The sequence below is a fragment of the Phyllostomus discolor genome, chromosome 3, assembly GCF_004126475.2.
Source record: "Phyllostomus discolor isolate MPI-MPIP mPhyDis1 chromosome 3, mPhyDis1.pri.v3, whole genome shotgun sequence".
Classification (NCBI taxonomy): domain Eukaryota; kingdom Metazoa; phylum Chordata; class Mammalia; order Chiroptera; family Phyllostomidae; genus Phyllostomus; species Phyllostomus discolor.
Window position 1 is genome coordinate 48,463,912 of NC_040905.2, and position 19,901 is coordinate 48,483,812.

Consider the following 19,901-nt stretch of genomic DNA (forward strand, 5'->3'; position numbering starts at 1 on the left):
CTGAGCCCATGCTGGAGCCCAGAGGGAGTGAGTCTGCATAAGTGCTAAGTCTGTTGCAGGCACTTTAAGGGGAGTCTCTTGAGATTCCCTCAGTTTTTTCAGCCGCTCCAACACCCACTGGTGTTTATAGCCAGAAGTTACAGAGACTTATCTTTTTGAACTGGAACCCTAGGGTGGTGGTCTGGTTGGGGCTGGGATCCCTCATTCCCAAGGTTACCCTCCGATTTTTATCCACCACATGTGGATGTAGGACCACCCATCCCACATCTGTTTCCATGCTTCTGTGCACATCTCCATGTCTTCTCTCCTCCTACCTATCTGGATGAATGTGACTTCTTTAATTCCTTGGTTGTTAGACTTCCATACAGCTCAATTTTCTGATGATTCTGGGTGATATTTGTTTTGTAGTCTAGTTGTAATTTTTGCTGTGGTTGTGTGAGGGAGTGAGCTGTGTCTACCTATACCTCCATTTTGATCAGCAGTGTGACGTATAATTGACAAAATTATAATATATTTAAAATATACAACATGATGATTTGATATTTGTATACATTGTGAGAAGATGGTCACAATCAGATTAATTATGATACCTATCACCTTACATATTTTACCTTTTTGTAGTTTTTTTAAAGATTTTATTTATTTATTTTTAGAGAGGAAAGGGAGGGAGAGAGAAACATCATTGTGTGGTTGCTGGGGCTTATAGCCTGCAACCCAGGCATGTGCCCTGGCTGGGAATCGAACCTGCAACACTTTGGTTCACAGCCCGTGCTCAATCCACTGAGCTATGCCAGCCAGGGCTACCTTTTTGTAGTTTTAAGAATGCTTAAGATCTACTCTCTTAGCAGATTTCAATTATATAATACAATATTATCAACTGTAGTCACTGTGCTCAACATTAGATCCTCAGACCTTATATCTTACAACTGAAAGTCTGTACCCTTTTCCAAACTTCTCCTCATTTCCCCCAACCTCAAGCTGTTATATTTTAGAGGAAACTGTTATATTGTCAGTCTTTTGAGAGTTTTTATCATGAATGGTGTTAGATTTTTTCTCAGATGCTTTTTCTGTGTCAAGGTAACTATGTGATTTTGTCCATTTATTAATTTGGTGAGTTACACTGATTGATTTTCAGTTACTGAATCAGTTGTCAACATAAGGAACATCTAAACCTGTAGGGATTTTTATGAGTTTATTGGAACCAAGTTAACAACATATTCCAGGGAGCAAGATCGGAAATGCTGAGAGTGGCAGTTTTACAGTTTATTTTATATATTAGAAATCAGAGGAGAAGACATAAGGGAGGTGCATGATATCCATTGGTGGTTGATGAAGGAGGTGGGAGAAAACATAATGGGGGGGAAATCTCTAGGACTGTATAAAAGACAAAATAGAGAAACATATCTTGTACATTGGTAGATACAGGATAGTTAATACTTAACATTTACAGCTCATAGAGATGGTATGCCAGAAAGAGAGAGCAATGAGGAGTTTGGTGGTGATGCGCTCTAGTGCCACTGCTCTGCTTTCGAGGGGCAGGGTAAGAAAACTACTCTGACCTTCGAAGTATGTTATCCTAGAAGCATAAGTACAAGGGGCGGAACTCACTCTAGGGTAAAGATTGGCCTTTGCTGAGGAAGCTGTAGGCCTGGGACAAGAGTGGTATATTTGTTACAATTAATGAGTATATATTACATGTTATCACCCAAAGACCGTATTTGATACTAGGGTTCACTTTTGTTGTATATTTTAGTGGTTTGGATATATATAATGACATAAATCCACCATTGTAGTTTCATATGGAGTGGTTTTTCTGCCTTACAAATCCTCTGTACTCTGCCTGTTCATCCCTCACTCCCCAACCCCTGAAAACTACTGATCTTTTTACAATCTCAATAATTTTCCAGAATTTCATATAGTTGGAATCATATAGTATGTAGCCTTTTGAGATTAACTTCTTTCACTTAGTAGTAGTGTACCTTTAGGATTCCTCTGTGCCTTTTTATGGCTTGATAGCTCATTTCTTATTAATGTTGAGTAATACTTCATTGTCTGCTGTACCAGATTCTTTTAAAAAAAATTTTTTATTGTTGTTCAGTTAAGTTGTCCCCATTTTCCCCCCATTGCTCTCCCCTGCCCTGCCCACCCACCCTCTCCCACATTCAATCTCTGCCCTGCCCTCCCGGGATTGTCCTTGTCCATGGGTCCTTTGTACATGTTGCTCAACTTGACCCTTCCCTTGGTTATCCCCTTCCCCCCTCCCCTCTGGTCACTGTCAGCTTGTTCTTTATTTCCATGTCCCTGATTCTAGTTTGCTCTCTTGTTTGTTTTGTTGATTAGGTTCTACTTATAGGTGAGATCATATGGTATTTGTGTTTCACCTCCTTGCTCATTTCACTTAGCATAATGCTCTCCAGTTCCATCCATGCTATTGTGAAGGGTAGGAGTTCATTCTTTCTTTCTGCTGTATAGTATTCCATTGTATAAATGTACCGGTTTTTTGATCCATTGATTTATTGATGGGCATTTAGGCTGTTTCCAGCACTTGGCTATTGTAAATAATACTGCTGTGAACATTGGGGTGCGTAAGTTCTTTTGAATTGATGTTTCAGGATTGTTAGGGTGTAATCCCAGCAGTGGAATTGCTGGGTCAAAAGGCAATTTTCAGTTTTTTGAGGAACTTCCATACTGCTTTCCACAGCAATTGCACCAGTCTTTATTCCCACCAACAGTGCACTAGGGTTCCCTTTCCTCCACATCCTCACCGGCACTTGTTTGTTCATTTGTTAATGATGGCCATTCTGACCGATGTGAAGTGGTGTCTCATTGTGGTTTTAATTTGCATCTTTCTGATGGCTAGTGATGTTGAACATCCTTTGATATGTCTCTGGGCCCTCTGTATATCCTCCTTGGAGAAGTGTCTGTTTAGGTCCTTTGTCCTCTTTTAATTGGGTTGTTTGTCTTCCTGGCATGGAGTTTTGTGAGTTCTTTATATATTTTGGACATCAAACCTTTGTCTGAGGAAGCATTGGCAAACATATTTTCCCATATGGTTGGTTCCCTTTTCGCTTTGTTGATGTTTTCTTTAGCTGTGTGCAAGCTGAATGGGTGATTTTTTGTTGGGTCCTTCCCTCCAGCTGGCTTAGTGAGCATCACTCCACCCGCCATGTCTTGTATTCTGTTGTGTAGGTGCTGCCAGAACAAAGCCACTCTGCCCTGGGAACAAACCCACTCCTGCAAAAATAACTCCCACCTACAATCCCACTGTCAACAGCAAATGAACTGGTATTAATAAGGTATCAAGAGATTAAGACTGTTATAAGAAAGGAGAAGTAAATATGAAGTAACCTACTGAAAGAAAAATGATTTTGAGAGGGTAGTGAGAGGAGCCCTAATAAGAGTAGAGAATTGGAGCAATGCAAAGAGAGAAAGTAAAATTTACATTGTAAATAAAAAAGGCAATGAAGAAGATGGAATAGGGTAAGAGAAGGGAAGTATATAGTACTAGGTTTAAACAGAAAAGTTTTAAAAAGTTAAAGAGAAAAAGAAGGAAGAAAAAAGTAAATAAAAAAATACAAGAATAGGAAACAAATTGGAGTAAAAGATCCATCACAGCACTATCAATAACAAATGAGGTAAGATTAATATAGGTGGGATGGGAAAAAAAGAAAGAAAGAAAAGCTTAAGAGATGTCTAGAGGAAAGGGAAGTGATTTTTAGATCACAGGGAGCGGGAATACTAAGAATGAGGAACAAAAACCAGGCTAAGACAGGGAAAAATTAAAACTTGAGATGAAGAAAAGAGCAAGATGAAAGAAAAAAGATTCAAAAGAAAAAAAAAAAACAGGCTAAGACAGGGAAAGGTTAAAATTTGAGACAAAAAAGAAAATGGGCAGGATGAAGGCAGAATGGAGTAGGAGAATGGTAAAATTTGAGATTTAAACTACAAGAAGAGTGAAGGTCTAGAGATAAAATTGAAAAAAAGCAATAAGAACTACCCTATCTACAACCAAGAAGCAAAGATTGCTGAAGGTGGAGATAGAACGCAGGTATTCTAAGAGTGGGAAAAAGAATGTGAGATGACCATTGATAAGAAAATTGGTTTCTGGAGGCTAGATGGGGAAAAATAGTAGGAATGCAGAATGGAAACAAAGTTATACCAAGAGAGAAAACACAATTTAAAACAAAAATAGTAAGAGGAAAGTAATAGGTAAAATGGAGTACGAGAAGGGAGGAGCAAAATATGAGAAATAGAATAAACTGTAATACAGAATCTAGTGACTTAATATGCACAAACTTGAAGGACAAGAAATAAATGTTAAGCTATTCAGGAAAGAATATATTGCTAATCATGGAGAAGACCACATTGAATTTTGTCTTGGTAGCACCTAGTATTTACCACTGTTTTTTCTTTCTGAATCTGCCTCTAGTGATGTCAGATGTCCCAGTCTGGCCTTAGGCAGCCTATTGAAGACTGCCAGGGATCTACTGTCTGTGGCTGGCTCCTTCAGCTGTTAATCTAATCACTCTGCTCTCAGCAGTCAGGCTTAAGCACCACAGGTGGGGTATAGTACCTCCTGGGTGCAGGCTGCCCCCTCAGGCTGATGCCACTCAGACCCAAGTGGTCTGCCTGAGCAAGATGGCTCCTGCAGTGGGGGGAATGACTCAGCACTGGGTTCCTCATGGCTGCTATCTCAGTTCTTTCCCCAGAGCATCTGTCCCCAGTCTGTCCTCAATTGTCTCTGGTCCACTGTGCCCCACCCCCTCTTTGCCGAAACCCTGGGTATGTAGCTACATATGAAAAATTTATGTGTTGGCCCTTTAAGTGCCTCTCTGTGTATCCAGCTGTCCATCTCTGTCAGAGAGAAACCCTGCCACTTTTCACAACTGGATGTTATCTATGTACTTTTTGGGCTCTGGTACTGCTAGCTGGGGAGCCCAGCTTGGGGTTTAGACCTCACAGTTTTCTGGGGGAATCCCCTGGTCACTGAGATATCCCTCTAGCACTTTAGCCCTCCTGTGGGGGCTCAGCCAGCCCTCTTGCATCTCCTCCACAATCCCTACCAGTTGCATTTTGTTGAAGCTGTTCTTCTGTTTCTCCGTGGTTATAAGACTTCCCTCCCACTAGTGTTCAGTTGTTTATTCTGAATGATTTCTCCACAATTTAGTTGTAATTCCAGATTGGTCCTGGGAGGAGCTTAGTATAACTTCCACTCACTCCTCTACCATTGCATGTACCAGATTTCCTTTATTCATTCAGCTACTGCAGAACATCTTGGTTGCTCTGTTTTTGGCTGTTATGAGTAAAGCTGCTATCAACATCTGTATGTAAGTTTTTGTGTGGACTTAAGTTTTTTACTCTTTTGAGTAAAGAAATGTATAGAACCAGTTGGGACAAACTGACATCTTGACAATATTGGCTCGTCCTATCTACAAACGTGGAATATCTCTCCATTTATTTATTTCTTTGATTTATTTTATCAGAGATTTGTTGTTACATGTTGTTGTTGCCTCCAACTGCTGGTGACCCTATGAATGAGTTATGTCCAGTGGGTTGTTATGTCCTCAACAACCCTACTCAGCTCCTGTAGACTCATATCAATGGCTTCTTTTATGGAGTCAATTAACATATTTGGTCATCTTCTTTTCCTGCTGCCTTCTGTTTTTCCCAGCATTGTTGTCTTCTCTAAAGAACTCTGCTTTTTCAAAGTGCCTGGAGTAGAAGAGTTTTTTATTTTCTTCATGTAGATCTTCTACGTATTTTTTAGATCTGTGCCTAAGTATTTCATTTTTGGGGTGCTGTTTTTTTTTAAATTTTTTATTTATTGACTTTAGGGGGTAGGGAGGGAGTGGGGGGAGAGAGAGAGATTTGTTGCTCCACTTATTTATGCATTCATTGGTGGTTTCTTGTATGTGCCCTGACCTGGGATCAAACCCTCAGTTTTGGTGTATGGGGATGATGCCCTACACCAACTGAGCTAACTGAGAATTGTGTTTTGAATTTCAAATTCCACTTGTTCATTACTTCTCTATAGCAGCTATTTTCAACCTTCTTCATCTCATGGCACACATAAACTAATTACTAAAATTCTGTGGCACACCAAAGCATATTTTTTGCTCATCTGATAAAAAAATAGGTATAGTTTTTATTCATTCATACTGTATTGCTATTGTTGTGTTGGCCATTGTCATTTTTTTATTTGACAATCCAAGGAAAAAAGAGGTCAGTGCCTCTAAGTATTCAGACATTGCATGTTTTAAAAATCCTTGTGGCACACCAGTTGAAAATTGCTCCTCTGTAAGAAGGCAATTGATTTTTTATATTAACTTTGTATCCTGCAACTTTGCTATAGTTACTTGTTAGTTCTAGGAGGGCTGTTTTTTGTATATTCTTTTGGATTTTCTTCATAGACAATCATGTCAACTGTGAACAAAGGCAGTTTTATTTCTGCCTTCCCAGTCTTAATATCTTTTCCTTTCTTGTCTTACTTCATTAGCTTGGACTTACAATACAATGGTGATAAGCTGTGATGTAAAGCAGGTTATACTTGCCTCATTCCTGAAGTGTATGCTATGCATTTACAACTAATCCACATTCACTTTTAAATTACACTGTACCACATCTTAGGTAGTATGAGTACCTTATAATACAAAATAATCCTAATTCCTCCCTCCTTTCATTTTCATCATTGCTGTCCTTCATTTCACTTATACAAAAGTATATGCACACAAGCATATATAATCAAATATAGTGTTGCTGTTATTTCGAACAGACTATTAGATTAATTGAAAATAAAAAATTAAAGTTTTCATGTAGCAGGTTGGAGTCACCCGGGTAATTTGATGTTTTGCAAAAAAACTGCATGAAATGTGATGCATGAGCGGGCATGTTGTCGTGATAAAGCTGCCAGTCACCAGTTGCCCACAGCTGCGGCCTTCTGAATCATCTAAGTAGTTTCTGTGGAGGAATATTCAAGCTTAAAATTTGAATGTTCAAGCAAAATTTGATGGAGATTCATTGCTGTACTTTCTCAGTCATATCAAATGCTACAGCCACACAGTACGTGTGCTCCCTCAATGGCATCTACTGCCCCCACTGACGAGTACAGTGAAATTGTCATTATTCAAACATGTACATTCAGTCCACCCTCCTTGGCTGCCAGGTTACATCGATATTGCGCAAACCGTTCTCATTATATTAACAATGAATGGACTTTTTTTCCTAAAGAACTTCTTTTAACATTTCTTGTAAGGCAGATCTACTGGCAACAAATTTCTTCAACTTTGTTTGCCTGAGGAAGCCCTTTTCTTCTTCACATTTGAAGAATAATTTTGTAGGGTATAGAATTTTAGGTTGGTATATATTTTTTCCCTCGACACTAAGTATTTTACTGTACTCTCCTCTTGCTTTCATGGTTTCTGAGAAGATGTCAGATGTAATTCTTATCTGTGTTTTCTATAGTTAATGTGTTTTTTTCCCTTTATTTATATTTGATTTTCTGTGGTTTGATTACAGTTTATCTAAGGTGTAGTCCTGTTTGGTGTTCTCTGACCTTCCTGGATCTGGTGTTTGGTATCTGACATTAATTTGGGGAAATTCTCAGCCATCAGTGTTTCTAATATTTCTTCTGTTCCTTTCCTTCTTCTTCTGCTATTCGTGTTACATGAATATTATACCTTTTGTAGTTGTCCCACAGTCCTTGGTATTCTTTTTTAAAAAAATTTTTTTCCAGCCCTGGCTGGCGTAGCTCAGTGGATTGAGTGTGGGCTGCGAACCAAAGTGTTGCAGGCTCAATTCCCAGTCAGGGTACATGCCTAGGTTGCAGCCCATGACCCCCAGCAACCACACATTGATGTTTCTCTCTCTCTATCTCCCTCCCTTCCCTCTCTAAAAATAAAATAAATAAAAATCTTTAAAAAAATTTTTTTCCTACGCTTTTGGTTTTGAAGGATACTGTTGAGAGACTGTCAAGCTCAAGATTCTTCCCTCCCCATGTCCAGTCTACTAATAAACCCATGATGACAGTCTTTATGTCTTTCACAGTGTTTTTGATCTCTAGCATTTATTTGGTTCTTTCTTAGAATTTCTATCTCTCTACTTGTGTTTCTAATCTGTTCTTGCTTGCCGCTTACTTTATCCATGAAAGCCTTTAGCATACTAATCAATAATAGTTGTAAATTCGTAACTTGATTTTTTTTTTTCATTTTAATATGCCCTGTAATTTTTACTCGTGCCTGTGCCTCTGGACTGTGAACCTCACCCGTGCTTCTCAGTGGCCCCCCTTCCTTAGATGGGACAGACGGCTAGAGTAGGAGTTTGGTATTTCCCTTTACCCACGCAGGTATTAACCCAATAAGAAAGCCAAAGTGGGAGGCAACAAGCACTTGAGATAAAGAAGTATAGCTATTCTGGGAAGCACTCATTCAGGCAGAAACTCAAATAGTGTCCCAATTAGGAGACAAAGATAAAGGGTATTTATGAGAAAGGGAAAGGAACAATTATCTCAGTAGAAGACATTTCTATTGGTGCAGATAAGCTAACCTAATGACAGTAATTTTAGACTATGTTAATTTTTAGTCTAGTAGTCAGAATATCTGTTTTCTTGTTATCTTTGGAAACAGTTCTTTGGAGCACAGTGCTGTTTTAGACCCAGTGCAAAGGTTATTTTACCATGTTTTAACATTCCAGAGGTTTGAGGTATAAGATGTGTAAGACAGTCTCTTTAGAATGACAGCTCTGACTCCATTTTAATGTGGCTCCATTTATATTGTTTTTTACATAGGATAGGCTCTAATAAGACCCCAGTACTTTAGGCTTTTGCTAACCTGGTTAAGAATAGAATGATCTGGAGTATTTCCAAATGGTTCCTTTTCCCTTCTTCCTGCAGCTAGCATGAGGGGATTTCCCCCCAATATTCTCTGAGAACTAGGTTAAGCTCTTGGTGTTAGAACTCACAAACGCATGAGGCTTCTCCCATGAGTAGGTCTCCCTGCTCTCAGAGCTGTCCACTTGAGCTTCCAGCAGTTTCTACTACTGAGGCACTGGTTTCTGTGAATGTTTTTTTGCTCATGGGTTTTTGCTCTATTAAGTTTTGATTTTGTATTCATCTGTCTGTCTCTCCAATTTTGGGGTAGCAGTTTGCCCTGTGACTTCACTTACCTTTTAGATCTAAGAAGAGTTGTTGATTTTTCAGTCTGTTTCACTTTTTATTTGTTGTTAGGATAGGTTGGCTTTTTCTAAGCTTTTCTAGGTATACTTTTTAAAAGCTGTCTTTGGGCAGTAGACAGTATTTATGTCTTTATTCTTTATGATATATTTCATATCCATGGGGATATTATACCTTTTATATTGGAATAGTTTGTTAATTGAAGTTATAAATTAAATATAATTGAACTGCAACACTGTTTTAACATCTTGACATAGAGTATGAACCAAAAAGTCAGTTTAATTCTTTTATGTAAAGATACTTGATTTTTAAAGGACAGAAAACTGTACTTGAACAATGATTAAAATAAAATTAGAAAGAAAAAGATACTTGATTTTAAGTTTAAAATCATATTTAAAGCTCAGGACTTGATATTATTATAATAATAGAACAGGGGTGTCAAACTCATTTTCACCAGAGGCCACATCAGCCTGTCAGTTGCCTTCAAAGGGCCGAATGTAATTTCAACTCCTTAACAGTTAAGGAGTAGTTACATTTATACAGTCCTGAAATGATTTCAGCCCTTTGAAGGCAGCCACAAGGCTGATGTGGCCCCCAGTGAAAATGAGTTTGACACCCCTGTAATAGAGTTTGTAAGTGTGATGTAAGGACTCTTGGGGTTCTCCTTTCAGGGATCTTAAGGGGAAATAGGAAAAAAAATCTTTGTGTCCTTGGCATTAGCAAAGATTTCTTAGATATAACAATAAAATCAAGATCCATAAAAACAAAATGATAAATTGGAGTCATAAAAGGGCAAAATTTCTGCTCTTTAAAAGACACTCTTAAGGGAATGAAAAGACAAGCCACAGACTGAGAGAAAATCCTGCCAAGCATATATCTGATAAAGGACTTGTGTACCCAAACTCATACAACTCAACAATAAGGAAAATAACCCAAGTAGAACCTCAGAAAAATATTTTAACAGTTTATCAACATTGATAGATGGATGACAAAAAGCACATGAAAATGTGCTCGCAGAAACATTAAGGTATTAGGAAAATGCAAATTGAAATCAAATGAGATACCATAATATACCTGTTAGAATGGGTAAAATTTAAAGGATTGATAATACCAGCATTAGATGTGGAGGAACTGGAACACTTATAATTGACATTGGGAATATCAAATGGAAACAGTTTGGCAGTTTCTTGGGTTTTTGTTTTTAAATCCTCACCTGAGGAGAGGAAGGTGGGAGTTAGGGGAGAGAACACAAGTGAAACACCAATGTCAAAGAAAAACATGGATTGATAGGTTGCCTCCCTTATGCGCCCTTACCAGGAATCAAACCCACAGCTTAGGTCTGTGTCTTGACTGGGAATCAAACCTGCAACCTTTTAGTGCATGGGCTGATGCTCCAACCAACTGAGCCACCCAGCCAGGGCTGGCAGCTTCTTAAAAAAAGTTAAACATATATCTACCATGTGTTCTAGCTATTCCACTTTTAGGTAGTTACCCAAGAGAAAAGAGGTATGTGTTCACATGAAAACTTATACATAAATGTTTATAGCAGCTTTACTTAAAATGGTAAAAAGCTAGAAACAACGTAAATGTCTATCAACAGGTGAATGAATAAAACTGTGGTGCATATGTACAGTGCAATACTACTTAGCAATGAAAGGGAATGAACTTTCAACAAGTGCAACATGGGTGAATCTCAGAATAATTGGGCTGAGTGAAACAGGCAGATGAGAAAAAAGTACATAGGGTATGATCCCACTTACAACTAAAATATGAAAGCTATAGTGACAGAAAACAGTGAGTGGGGTAGTGAGGATGGGATTACTCATGTGCACAAGGAAACTTTGGGATATGTTTACTGTTTTTATTGGAGAATGTTCACAGGTATATACATATGTTAGGCCATCAAATTGTACATTTTAAATATTTGAAGTTTATTATATGTTAATTATAATTCAGTGAAGCTATTCTGTAAGAAAAACAAGAGGAAGACAAATTTTTGCCAAGATATTTTGTGGTACAGTTGGAAATTGAAAGGACAAATGGAGGTTACAATAATAAAAATATCATATAGTATTTGAACAAAGTATTCACATAAATTATTATAATTTCAAGCCTCAGTTATTTGCTACTGGTATTTTTAAAAATATGTATTTTTTAAATGTTGAGTGTCAATTTGCATGTGAATGTAAAGGTATTGAGAAAAGTGACATTTTATCTTCTTCCCTCCCCCCCCCTTTTTTTTTTTTTTTACAAAAAGGAGTGACAGTTCATTCAGATTCTTTGTATTCTTCTTCGTCTATATTTGTCAGTTCGCTGTACATGTTCTACAGGCTGCAGGATTTCACAACTGGGGCAACTGGTAAGTCACTTAATTACTGTAGTTAATCTATTCATCTAGTATCTTTATGTAATTTTTGGCTTCCTAAAAATAAGTAGCAGAGAGACCCTGGTCGGATAGCTAAGTTAGAGTGTTGTCCCATATGCCAAGGTTGCGGGTTCTTTCCCTGGTCAGGGCACATACAAGAATCACCCAACGAATGCATAAATAAGTGAAACAGCAAAGGGACATTTCTTTCTCTCTCTTTCTATTTCTCTCTCTCCTTCTCTTTCTCTAAAACCAATGAAAAAAAAATTTAAAGTAGTTAACAGAGAAAAGCCAGATTAGCAAAAGTAAACAGAAGTAAAAATTACATTTTTTTAGTATTTAAAATTTGTCTAAGGTATAACCTTTGGACAAACCATTCTATTTGAAAATTATGATGGAAAATGTTAATTAAAAACAGCACATTATACCTAGTTTAAATAAAATGTATATGTAACAAGCACTAAGGGGAAGAGTGAAAAGGAGACTGAGGAGTGATTAGATAGAGAGGAGGGCCAAGGATAGTGGAAGGGAAAGAAAAGAAATTCAAGGATTTCAAGGAAAAGGAGACCTAATGTGTGTAAAGTACTATTTTAGGTATACAAACATGTTTTCATATACACGTGCATATGAACACCTGTTTTGAAAAGTGGAATCACTGCATACACTTATACACATGGTTTTTTTTTTTCAGTTTTATTGAATTTATTGGGTTGACATTGGTTAATAAAATTATATAGGTTTCAAGTGTACAATTTTATAACACATCATTGGTATATTGTATTGCGTGTTCACCATCCCTTCTCAAGTCTCCTTCTGTCGCCATTTATTCCCCCCTTTACCCTCTTCTACCTCCCTCCACTACCCCTTCTCTCTGGAAATTACCATACTGTTGTTTGTATCTATGAGGGTTTTTTTTCCTTAATCTCTTTACCTTTTCCACCCAGCCCTGTAATCCCCCTTGTTTCTGACAGCTGTCAGGCTATTCTGTTTATGAGTCTGTTTCTCTTTTGTTCATTAGTTCATTACATCCCACATATGAGTGAAATCATATGGTACTTGTCTTTTTCTGACTGGCTTATTTCACATAGCATAATGTTCTCCAGGTCTATCCATGCTGTTGCAAAGGGTAAGTTTTCCTTCTTTTTTATGGCCAAGTAGTATTCCATTCTATAAATGAACCACAGCTTTTTTATCCACTCATCTACCTATGAACACTTGGGCTGCTTCAAAATCTATACATATATTTTTAAACAACATTGTCATTCTCAGCATGGCAAAATAGTCACTCAGTGGGAGATCCTCAGAAATGGACACCCTGGACCCAGGCTAGGAGGTAATAGCATATTTATATTTCTTTTCATGCACTCTAGAGCAAACATTCCTTGAATGAGACGGCAGGTAGAAGAGCACACATTTCTAAAATTATTCCTCCATCTCTTCTTTTTTTATAACTGAGGTGCATGTAGATGTGTTCTTGTAAGCTGAAAGCACATATGAGGCAAATTTACTGCACTGTGTACATAAACTGAAATGAGCATGTAGCTGTAGAGTATATTGAGGACTTACGTTTAGTGTGCTACTACTGAATCAGAGTAGTGGCTGGCAATCAGATCTCCTAATGGGCATATATATACATGCAGAGAATTTATATAGATATTTCAAATCAGTTCTAGGAAAAAGTAGTATTCATTATCATTTTAAAAGTTTTTAGTCTTTGACATTTGAGGGAACAGAAATGTTTTAAATGTTTAATTAAAAAATACTGCATATGTTAACAACACAAGTTTTTTGAGTTATGAAATTAATGTCTTGCTTTTTAGCACAGACTTAGAAAAAGTGGTAAAATTGAGCATAGCAGCATGAATAGTAATGAAATAGCACAGGGATCTGCTAGTGAGGGTGCGTACAAGATGATCTGTTTTAAGACAGACCTCATGTAATTCAGGTTTTTAAAAAATTAAACTATTTTGAGTTAATTGTAGATTCACAAACAGTGATGAATAATGCAAAGAGATTGCAGGTACCAGTTTTCTCCAATTGTAATGTCTGAGTATAATATCTTGGTAAAACTGGTGTAATGTCAAAACCAGGATCTTGACATTGATATAGTCAAGGTAAAGAATGTTTCCAGCACCAGAGGATCCATCGTGTTGCTCTTTTAGTCACATTCACTTCTCCTCCTGCCCCCATTTCCTCCTTAACTGCAGCAGTCACTGATCTGTTCATCATCTCTTGTTATTTTGTGTTTCCAAGAATATTATATAAGTGGAATTAATACAGTGGAGATTCATCCAGGTTTTTGTATGTATTTGTAGTTCCTTCCTTTTTGTTTCTGAATGGTATTTGATGGTGTGGATGTACCACAGTTTGTTTAACCAGAGTCAAAGGACTCTGGAGTTTCCAGTTTTGGGGCTATTATGAATAAAGCCACTATAAAGATTTGCGAACAGGTTTTTGTGTGAACATAAGTTTTCATTTTTCTGTGATAAATACTCACGATGTGATTGTTCGTTCATGTGGAAGTTGCATGCTTAGTATTTTTGAAGAAACTGACAGACTGTTTTCCAGAATGACTGTATCATTTTACATTGCCACCAGCAATGTATGAGCAAATTCAGCCTCCACATCCTCACCAGTATTTGGTATTGTCACTGTTTTTATTTTAGCCATTCTGATAGGTGTGTAGTGATTTCTAACTGAGGTTTTTAATTTGTATTTCTTTAATGACTCATGATGTTGAACATGTTTTCATTTGCTTATTTGAGATCTTTGTATCCTCTTGTTGAAATATCTCTTGATGTCTTTTGCCCATTTTCCTATTGATTTTTTTTTCTTTCTTTTTTCTTTTCACTGTTGAGCTTCGAAAGTTCTTTATATATTCTGGATGCTAACCTTTGTTGAATATATGGTTGAAAATATCTTTTTTATAATTAAGCAGAATTTAAAATGAACTTTAAAAGAAAGTAATAATGAACACCTAGGCCTAAAAGATATAAAACCTGGTGATACACACTTAGGGCTAGAGTTTAATGTCTGGATTTGAATTCAGACTATGTCATTTATTAGCTCTGTGACCTTGGGCAGGTACTGAATATCTCTGTGGATCAGTTCCTCACCTGTGAAGTAGGGGTTAAAACAGCACTTTCTTACAGGATTGTCGTGAGAATTAAATGAGTTAAATGTATAAAGAACATGAATGTTGCTTGGCTCATAAGAACTGAATATGTGTTAGTTGTTACATTATTTTCTAAAAAGTGTGCATTGATTTATTTGCCCAATTATACTTTCCTTTTTATTACTTCTTAGTGGTTGGATTTCATCCCTTACTGGTCTCAACCGAAGTATTCCTGTTGGAATCATGATGATATTCATAGCAGCACTTTTCACAGCATCAGCAGTCATCTCACTAGTTATGTTTAAAAAGGTGAGTGAAATTTCATGTCTGCAGATCTTTACAGTGAAACTCATTTTCCCATTTTGCTCTCACTGTAGTGTAGCCTCAAGCCATTTTTTGTTCTTCTTGTGCAAGTTGGTTCCCTGAGGATTACTTTGTATAATTAAGTTATGCATAGATATATTTTAGAAGATTGCGTCACATATCACATTTTTAACTTCCTTTAAAAAGGAAATATGTTAAAATCCTGTCAACTGAAGTTTTTTTCAATTGAAGAGTTGAACTTATTTTTAACATTTAAAGACACTAATTTATTTATCTAAGAGTATAAAGTGAGCTGTTGACAGGTTCGGGCTCTGTTATGACATGAATTTTGTTTTTAGCAGCTGCCCGATTATCTATACTTCTTCCTGTAGAACTCCCATGACTGGTCTCACAGCCTTCAAAAACATCATTGCATAGGGTAGGAGAGAAATTGGTGTTTTTATTTGTGTATATAAAGTTTAATTGTGAGATATACATACATATATATTTTATATTCTACCTGTGTTCAAACATGGTATAGTAACCCTGGGAATAACATCTATGTTTTAAAATGATAAAAGATTTTTGGTAGATCTCACTCTAAAGAAAATAAGTCTATACAACATTTTTTTAATGTTTTAATGCCCAGTAACTTGAGAATATGTCCCCAAAATGCATAGAAATAATTGTACATTATATTTAAGAATATTGCACTATTGAAATATTTTACTTATGCATTTGCCTTTGTCCTTCTCAAAACTCTATGAAGGCTGGATAGTGTTTTTTCTGTCCAAATTTTGTTACTCATTTCTCTCATAATACCTTTCATTTTTTTAATCTACACACATATACTATTGAAACTCAGCTTTCTAAAGTTACAGAATCCTAAAGTCTTTTTTCAGTCTTCCTCCTCCTCCTCGAATTCTGTTGTCTTCTATACTACAGGCAGCTCCTCTTCCTCAGTCTTCATAATTGTGTTCTAATTCTCTTGCCTCTGAGGCTGTTCTTTCTCTTTTATTTATTTCTTTGTCCAGCTCATTAGTAAGTCTTCTTAAATGCATTCAGTTCTCCCTTTCGTGCTCTGCAATCTTTTTTCGTGAGGAATTGCAGCCTCCCTCATTGTTTCAGTGTCTTTTTTATCTGGATGACCTAGAATCTTGGGGTTGGGAGATACAATGCTTTGCATAAACATTCAGTTGCATCATCAGGTGACTCTTTGCATCACCAGTAGATTGGTGTCATTGTCTCACAGTAACGCATCACAAACTCATTATTTTCTTCTCAGAACTAGCTCTTCTTCCAGAGGTTCTGATTCATATTCAAGAAACATTTACTAAGATTACATATTATATGATTCTGTTTATGTGAAATACTCAAAATGGGCAGACCTGTAGAAATAGAAAGTAAATTAGTGGTTGGCTGGCTGGGGTGGGGTATAGAGTGACTGCTGATGGTTATGGAATTTCTTTTGGGGTGATGAAAATGCTCTAAAATTAAGTTGTGTAGAGGATATAATCACAACACTATTGATATGTTAAAACCCATGGAATTGTACACTTCAAAAGGCTAAAGTGTGTAGTATACAGATTTTATCTCAGTGAAACAACTTTTTTAAAGGTGCATTTATTAAATACCTACTATAAATGAGGTGGTGCTAGGTACTTTCTCAGATGATTCTGTTTATCACTTGGGTCAGCACTTTGACTACTTCAGTCAGTGCTTCCATTACTTTTTTAGTGACTTTCCTAGATACTTTTATACCTTTTAAAAAATATATCTTTTGTGCCTTTTCATTTCCAGCCTCAGTGAATCCAGAATTTTTTTGGACTGGTTAGTCACACCCTGCACCCACTTTCTTCAGTCTATTTGATATTTTTTTTAAAAAAGCCCTGGACAAACCCAGCGCTGTGAAGATTTTTGAAGTGGACATGGGGAGGGGAGTGGGATTGAGGTAATCGTGGGAAGTAGAGCTAGTTCCTTTCACGGCTTCCAGATCGAGACTTCCTACTCTACTCAAACTGTACTACTCAGTTTCTTTAAATACCTCACGTATGTTCCCAGTTCTTGTTCATGCTGTGCTTCTTAACTTTCAGGGTGCTTCAGTTCTCAATTAATGTTCTTTCAAAAAGTTGCTCAAATCTTCCTGCCTCTTAACAGAATCTTCCTCTTATCCCATGTCTTAGGGATTATGTCGTCCTCTGTTTTCCTGGGGAACTTGCTGTCTGGACTAGACACGGCAGGATTTGGGCACAGGCCACTTTATGTCCCTTGTAGCACACATTTTCTCACTACACAGCTTGTTAAGCTTTTCCAGGGTGAACATGTCTTGTACCATTGGAATTAAATGAAAAGAGCAATAGCTTTGGAGCCACTCAGCACAGGTTGAAGTTCTGGCACCTTCATATACAGCTGTGTGAATGGAGGCATGCTCTGTAACCACTTATACTCTAAGCTCCATGAGAGCAGGGGCCTAGTCTGTGTGCTTTCAGGCTATATTCCTCACATTTAGAACAGTGACTGTTAGTGATTGGCATGTGATAGGTACTTAAATATATGTTGAATGAAGAATGAGAATAACTGCAACTTTTATTGGTGTGATGATTAAACAATGACTGGAAATTGCATAGCACATGGCCTCAATTAAAATTAATTTTCACCCTGGCTGGGTGGCTCAGTTCATTGGAGCATCATCCCATACACAAAAAGGTTGCAGGTTCAACTCCCAGTCAAAGCACTTACCTAGATTGTGGGTTTGATCCTTGGTCGTGGTGCATATGGGAGGCAACTAGTCGGTGTTTCTCTTGCTCTTCCTCCCCTCCCTTTCTCCCGTTCTCTCTGTTCAAAATCAGTAAACACATCCTTGGGTGAGGATTAAAAAAATTTTTTCTTTACTAGTCTTTTAGACCTCTTTATCATTTTATATTTAGTGTCTGGTTTGATGTGTACTTTTGTTTAGTCGGTGTCTGTTCAATCAGAGAAACAAAATATAATGAAGATATTTATTGAAAGGAATAGGCTTATGTGGTTGTGGTGGCTGGCTAGGTTAGCCTGAAGTTTGCAGTCAGAAAGGATTGGAAACTCAAATAGAAAATGAAGCTGTAGTTCACAGGTGGGATTTCTTCTTTCTCAGAGAAACCTCATTTCTGTTCATAAGGCCTTGAACTAATTGGATCAGGCCTACCCAGATCACTCAGGGTATTCTCTGTTTCTCAGAATAAGCTGATTATGCATGGTAATCACATATGCAAAATACCTTCACTATAACCTGATCATTGCAGCATCTCTTTGTACAATTTATTATTCTGGATATATCTTTGGGGGGTGCTTTATAAAACTAGAAATGTAATAAGTTTAGAGCACAGCAGAGGGTTTTGTGGTCTGTTGCAGGTTTTACTCATTTGTTAAAACAACCACTAAAGATTATGTGTTATGTGCCAGGGACTGCACTACAAGCTTAAGGAGCTCACATTTTGGTGTGGAAGAGAAACAAATAATGGATACCACAATCCAGTGATTTAGTGGCTATGATAAGGCCAAATATAGGGAGCACACAGGAGGGAAACCTAACCAAGTTTTGGAGATTTCTTTTGGTAGGGAGGCCTTTTTGTATTGCCTTGGGTGATGTATCGTGATGAACAGGAGTTATCTAAGTCAAGGAATAAGGGAGAAGAGAGAAAATAAGTAGATACCAGGTAGCAGGGATACCGTTTTCATATCTAGTTGCAGGGAATAGCATGGCATGTTCAGATAATTAAAAGTAGCTGAGAATGGATGGGAAGTAAGGTTGGTGCAGAGAGAAAAGTGGACTGGTTGGTGGTGGGGGACAAGTAAAGATGAGGCTGAACACACAAGTGTAGTTATATTCTGTAGAGTCTTGTGACTTACGAAACCTTGTTAAGAAGTCTGGATCTTCTCCAAAGAGTGGTGGTGAGCCATAGAAGAGGTACAAAGAGGAGTCTAATTTAATTGATCCAATTTGAGCTTTAGAAACACAATTCAGGAATAGATTTGGGATTTGTTGGGCACAGATATAGTACTTGGAGAAAGTAAGACTGGTAGATAAGCTAGGAAGTGGGCTAGTAATGATGGTGGCCTAAGCTAAGAAAGTGGCGGTGTAGGTAACTGTAGTTAGGGGAAATGAGTAGGTAGTGATTGAGTCCACTTGGGCCTGGAAGTGGAGGATGAGGGGAAGACTCAAGGATGACACCCAGGTTTTTAGATGGTGGGTCATTCAGGAAGCAAGTACAGGAAGAACAGATTTGAGCATCAGGATGTTTTTAACTTTATATGTGGAGAGTTTAAAATTCTGGTGGGGCATTAAAGTATAATCACTTGGTAGGCTTTTGGACCTATAAGTTGCGAGCAAAGGAAAAAGCTTCAGGCTGGATTTCTAAACTTGGGAAGTATTGACTTCTTGATGTAAATGAAGCCTGGTAAGTGGATATGCACTGAGAAGAGAGCATAGTGTAGAATACCCCTACCATTTAAGAATCTACTGAGGGAAGAATGTGGAGGAGATTTAACTCGTACTGGTGGTGCTGGGGAGTGTGTGGCACAGATGATTAGCAGAATCAGAGTGTGGAGGAAGTGTGTGTTTGTTTTTTTGTTTGTTTGTTTGTTTGTTGCGGCTGTTGAGTAACTGACTACTATGTGGCAGCACTCTAAATCTTTGACCTACATTGTTTCCCAGCAAGTAACACAGTTCTCCAGGGCCCAGTGCATGAAAGGAAAAGTTTTAGAGCTGGGCTTGTTGCATATCAGGCATTCAAAAGAAATGTGACTATGTCACAAATAAATATATCGCTATGGAAATTGTGCAGCATACTGTATTTTGGTTGATCATTTTTTCTTTTACCTCACAGTTAAAGAAGTTCCTAGTTACTTCTCTTTTTATATTTGTTTACTTTCTTTCGTTCTATACAAGTTCCTAAACTTCTCTAAATCTCATATTC

At 37.4% G+C, this 19,901-nt stretch overlaps 1 protein-coding gene across 1 annotated transcript in view; it reads left to right on the top strand.

Annotated features, from left to right (window-relative positions):
* The window catches only part of SCAMP1 (secretory carrier membrane protein 1), a 93,905-nt gene that overhangs the window by 58,325 nt on the left and 15,679 nt on the right, over nt 1–19,901 (top strand). The window contains exons 7-8 of the mRNA XM_028511464.2: nt 11,424–11,525; nt 14,838–14,955. Coding sequence (XP_028367265.1) covers nt 11,424–11,525; nt 14,838–14,955 — 220 coding nt within the window. The remainder of the gene's footprint in view (nt 1–11,423; nt 11,526–14,837; nt 14,956–19,901) is intronic.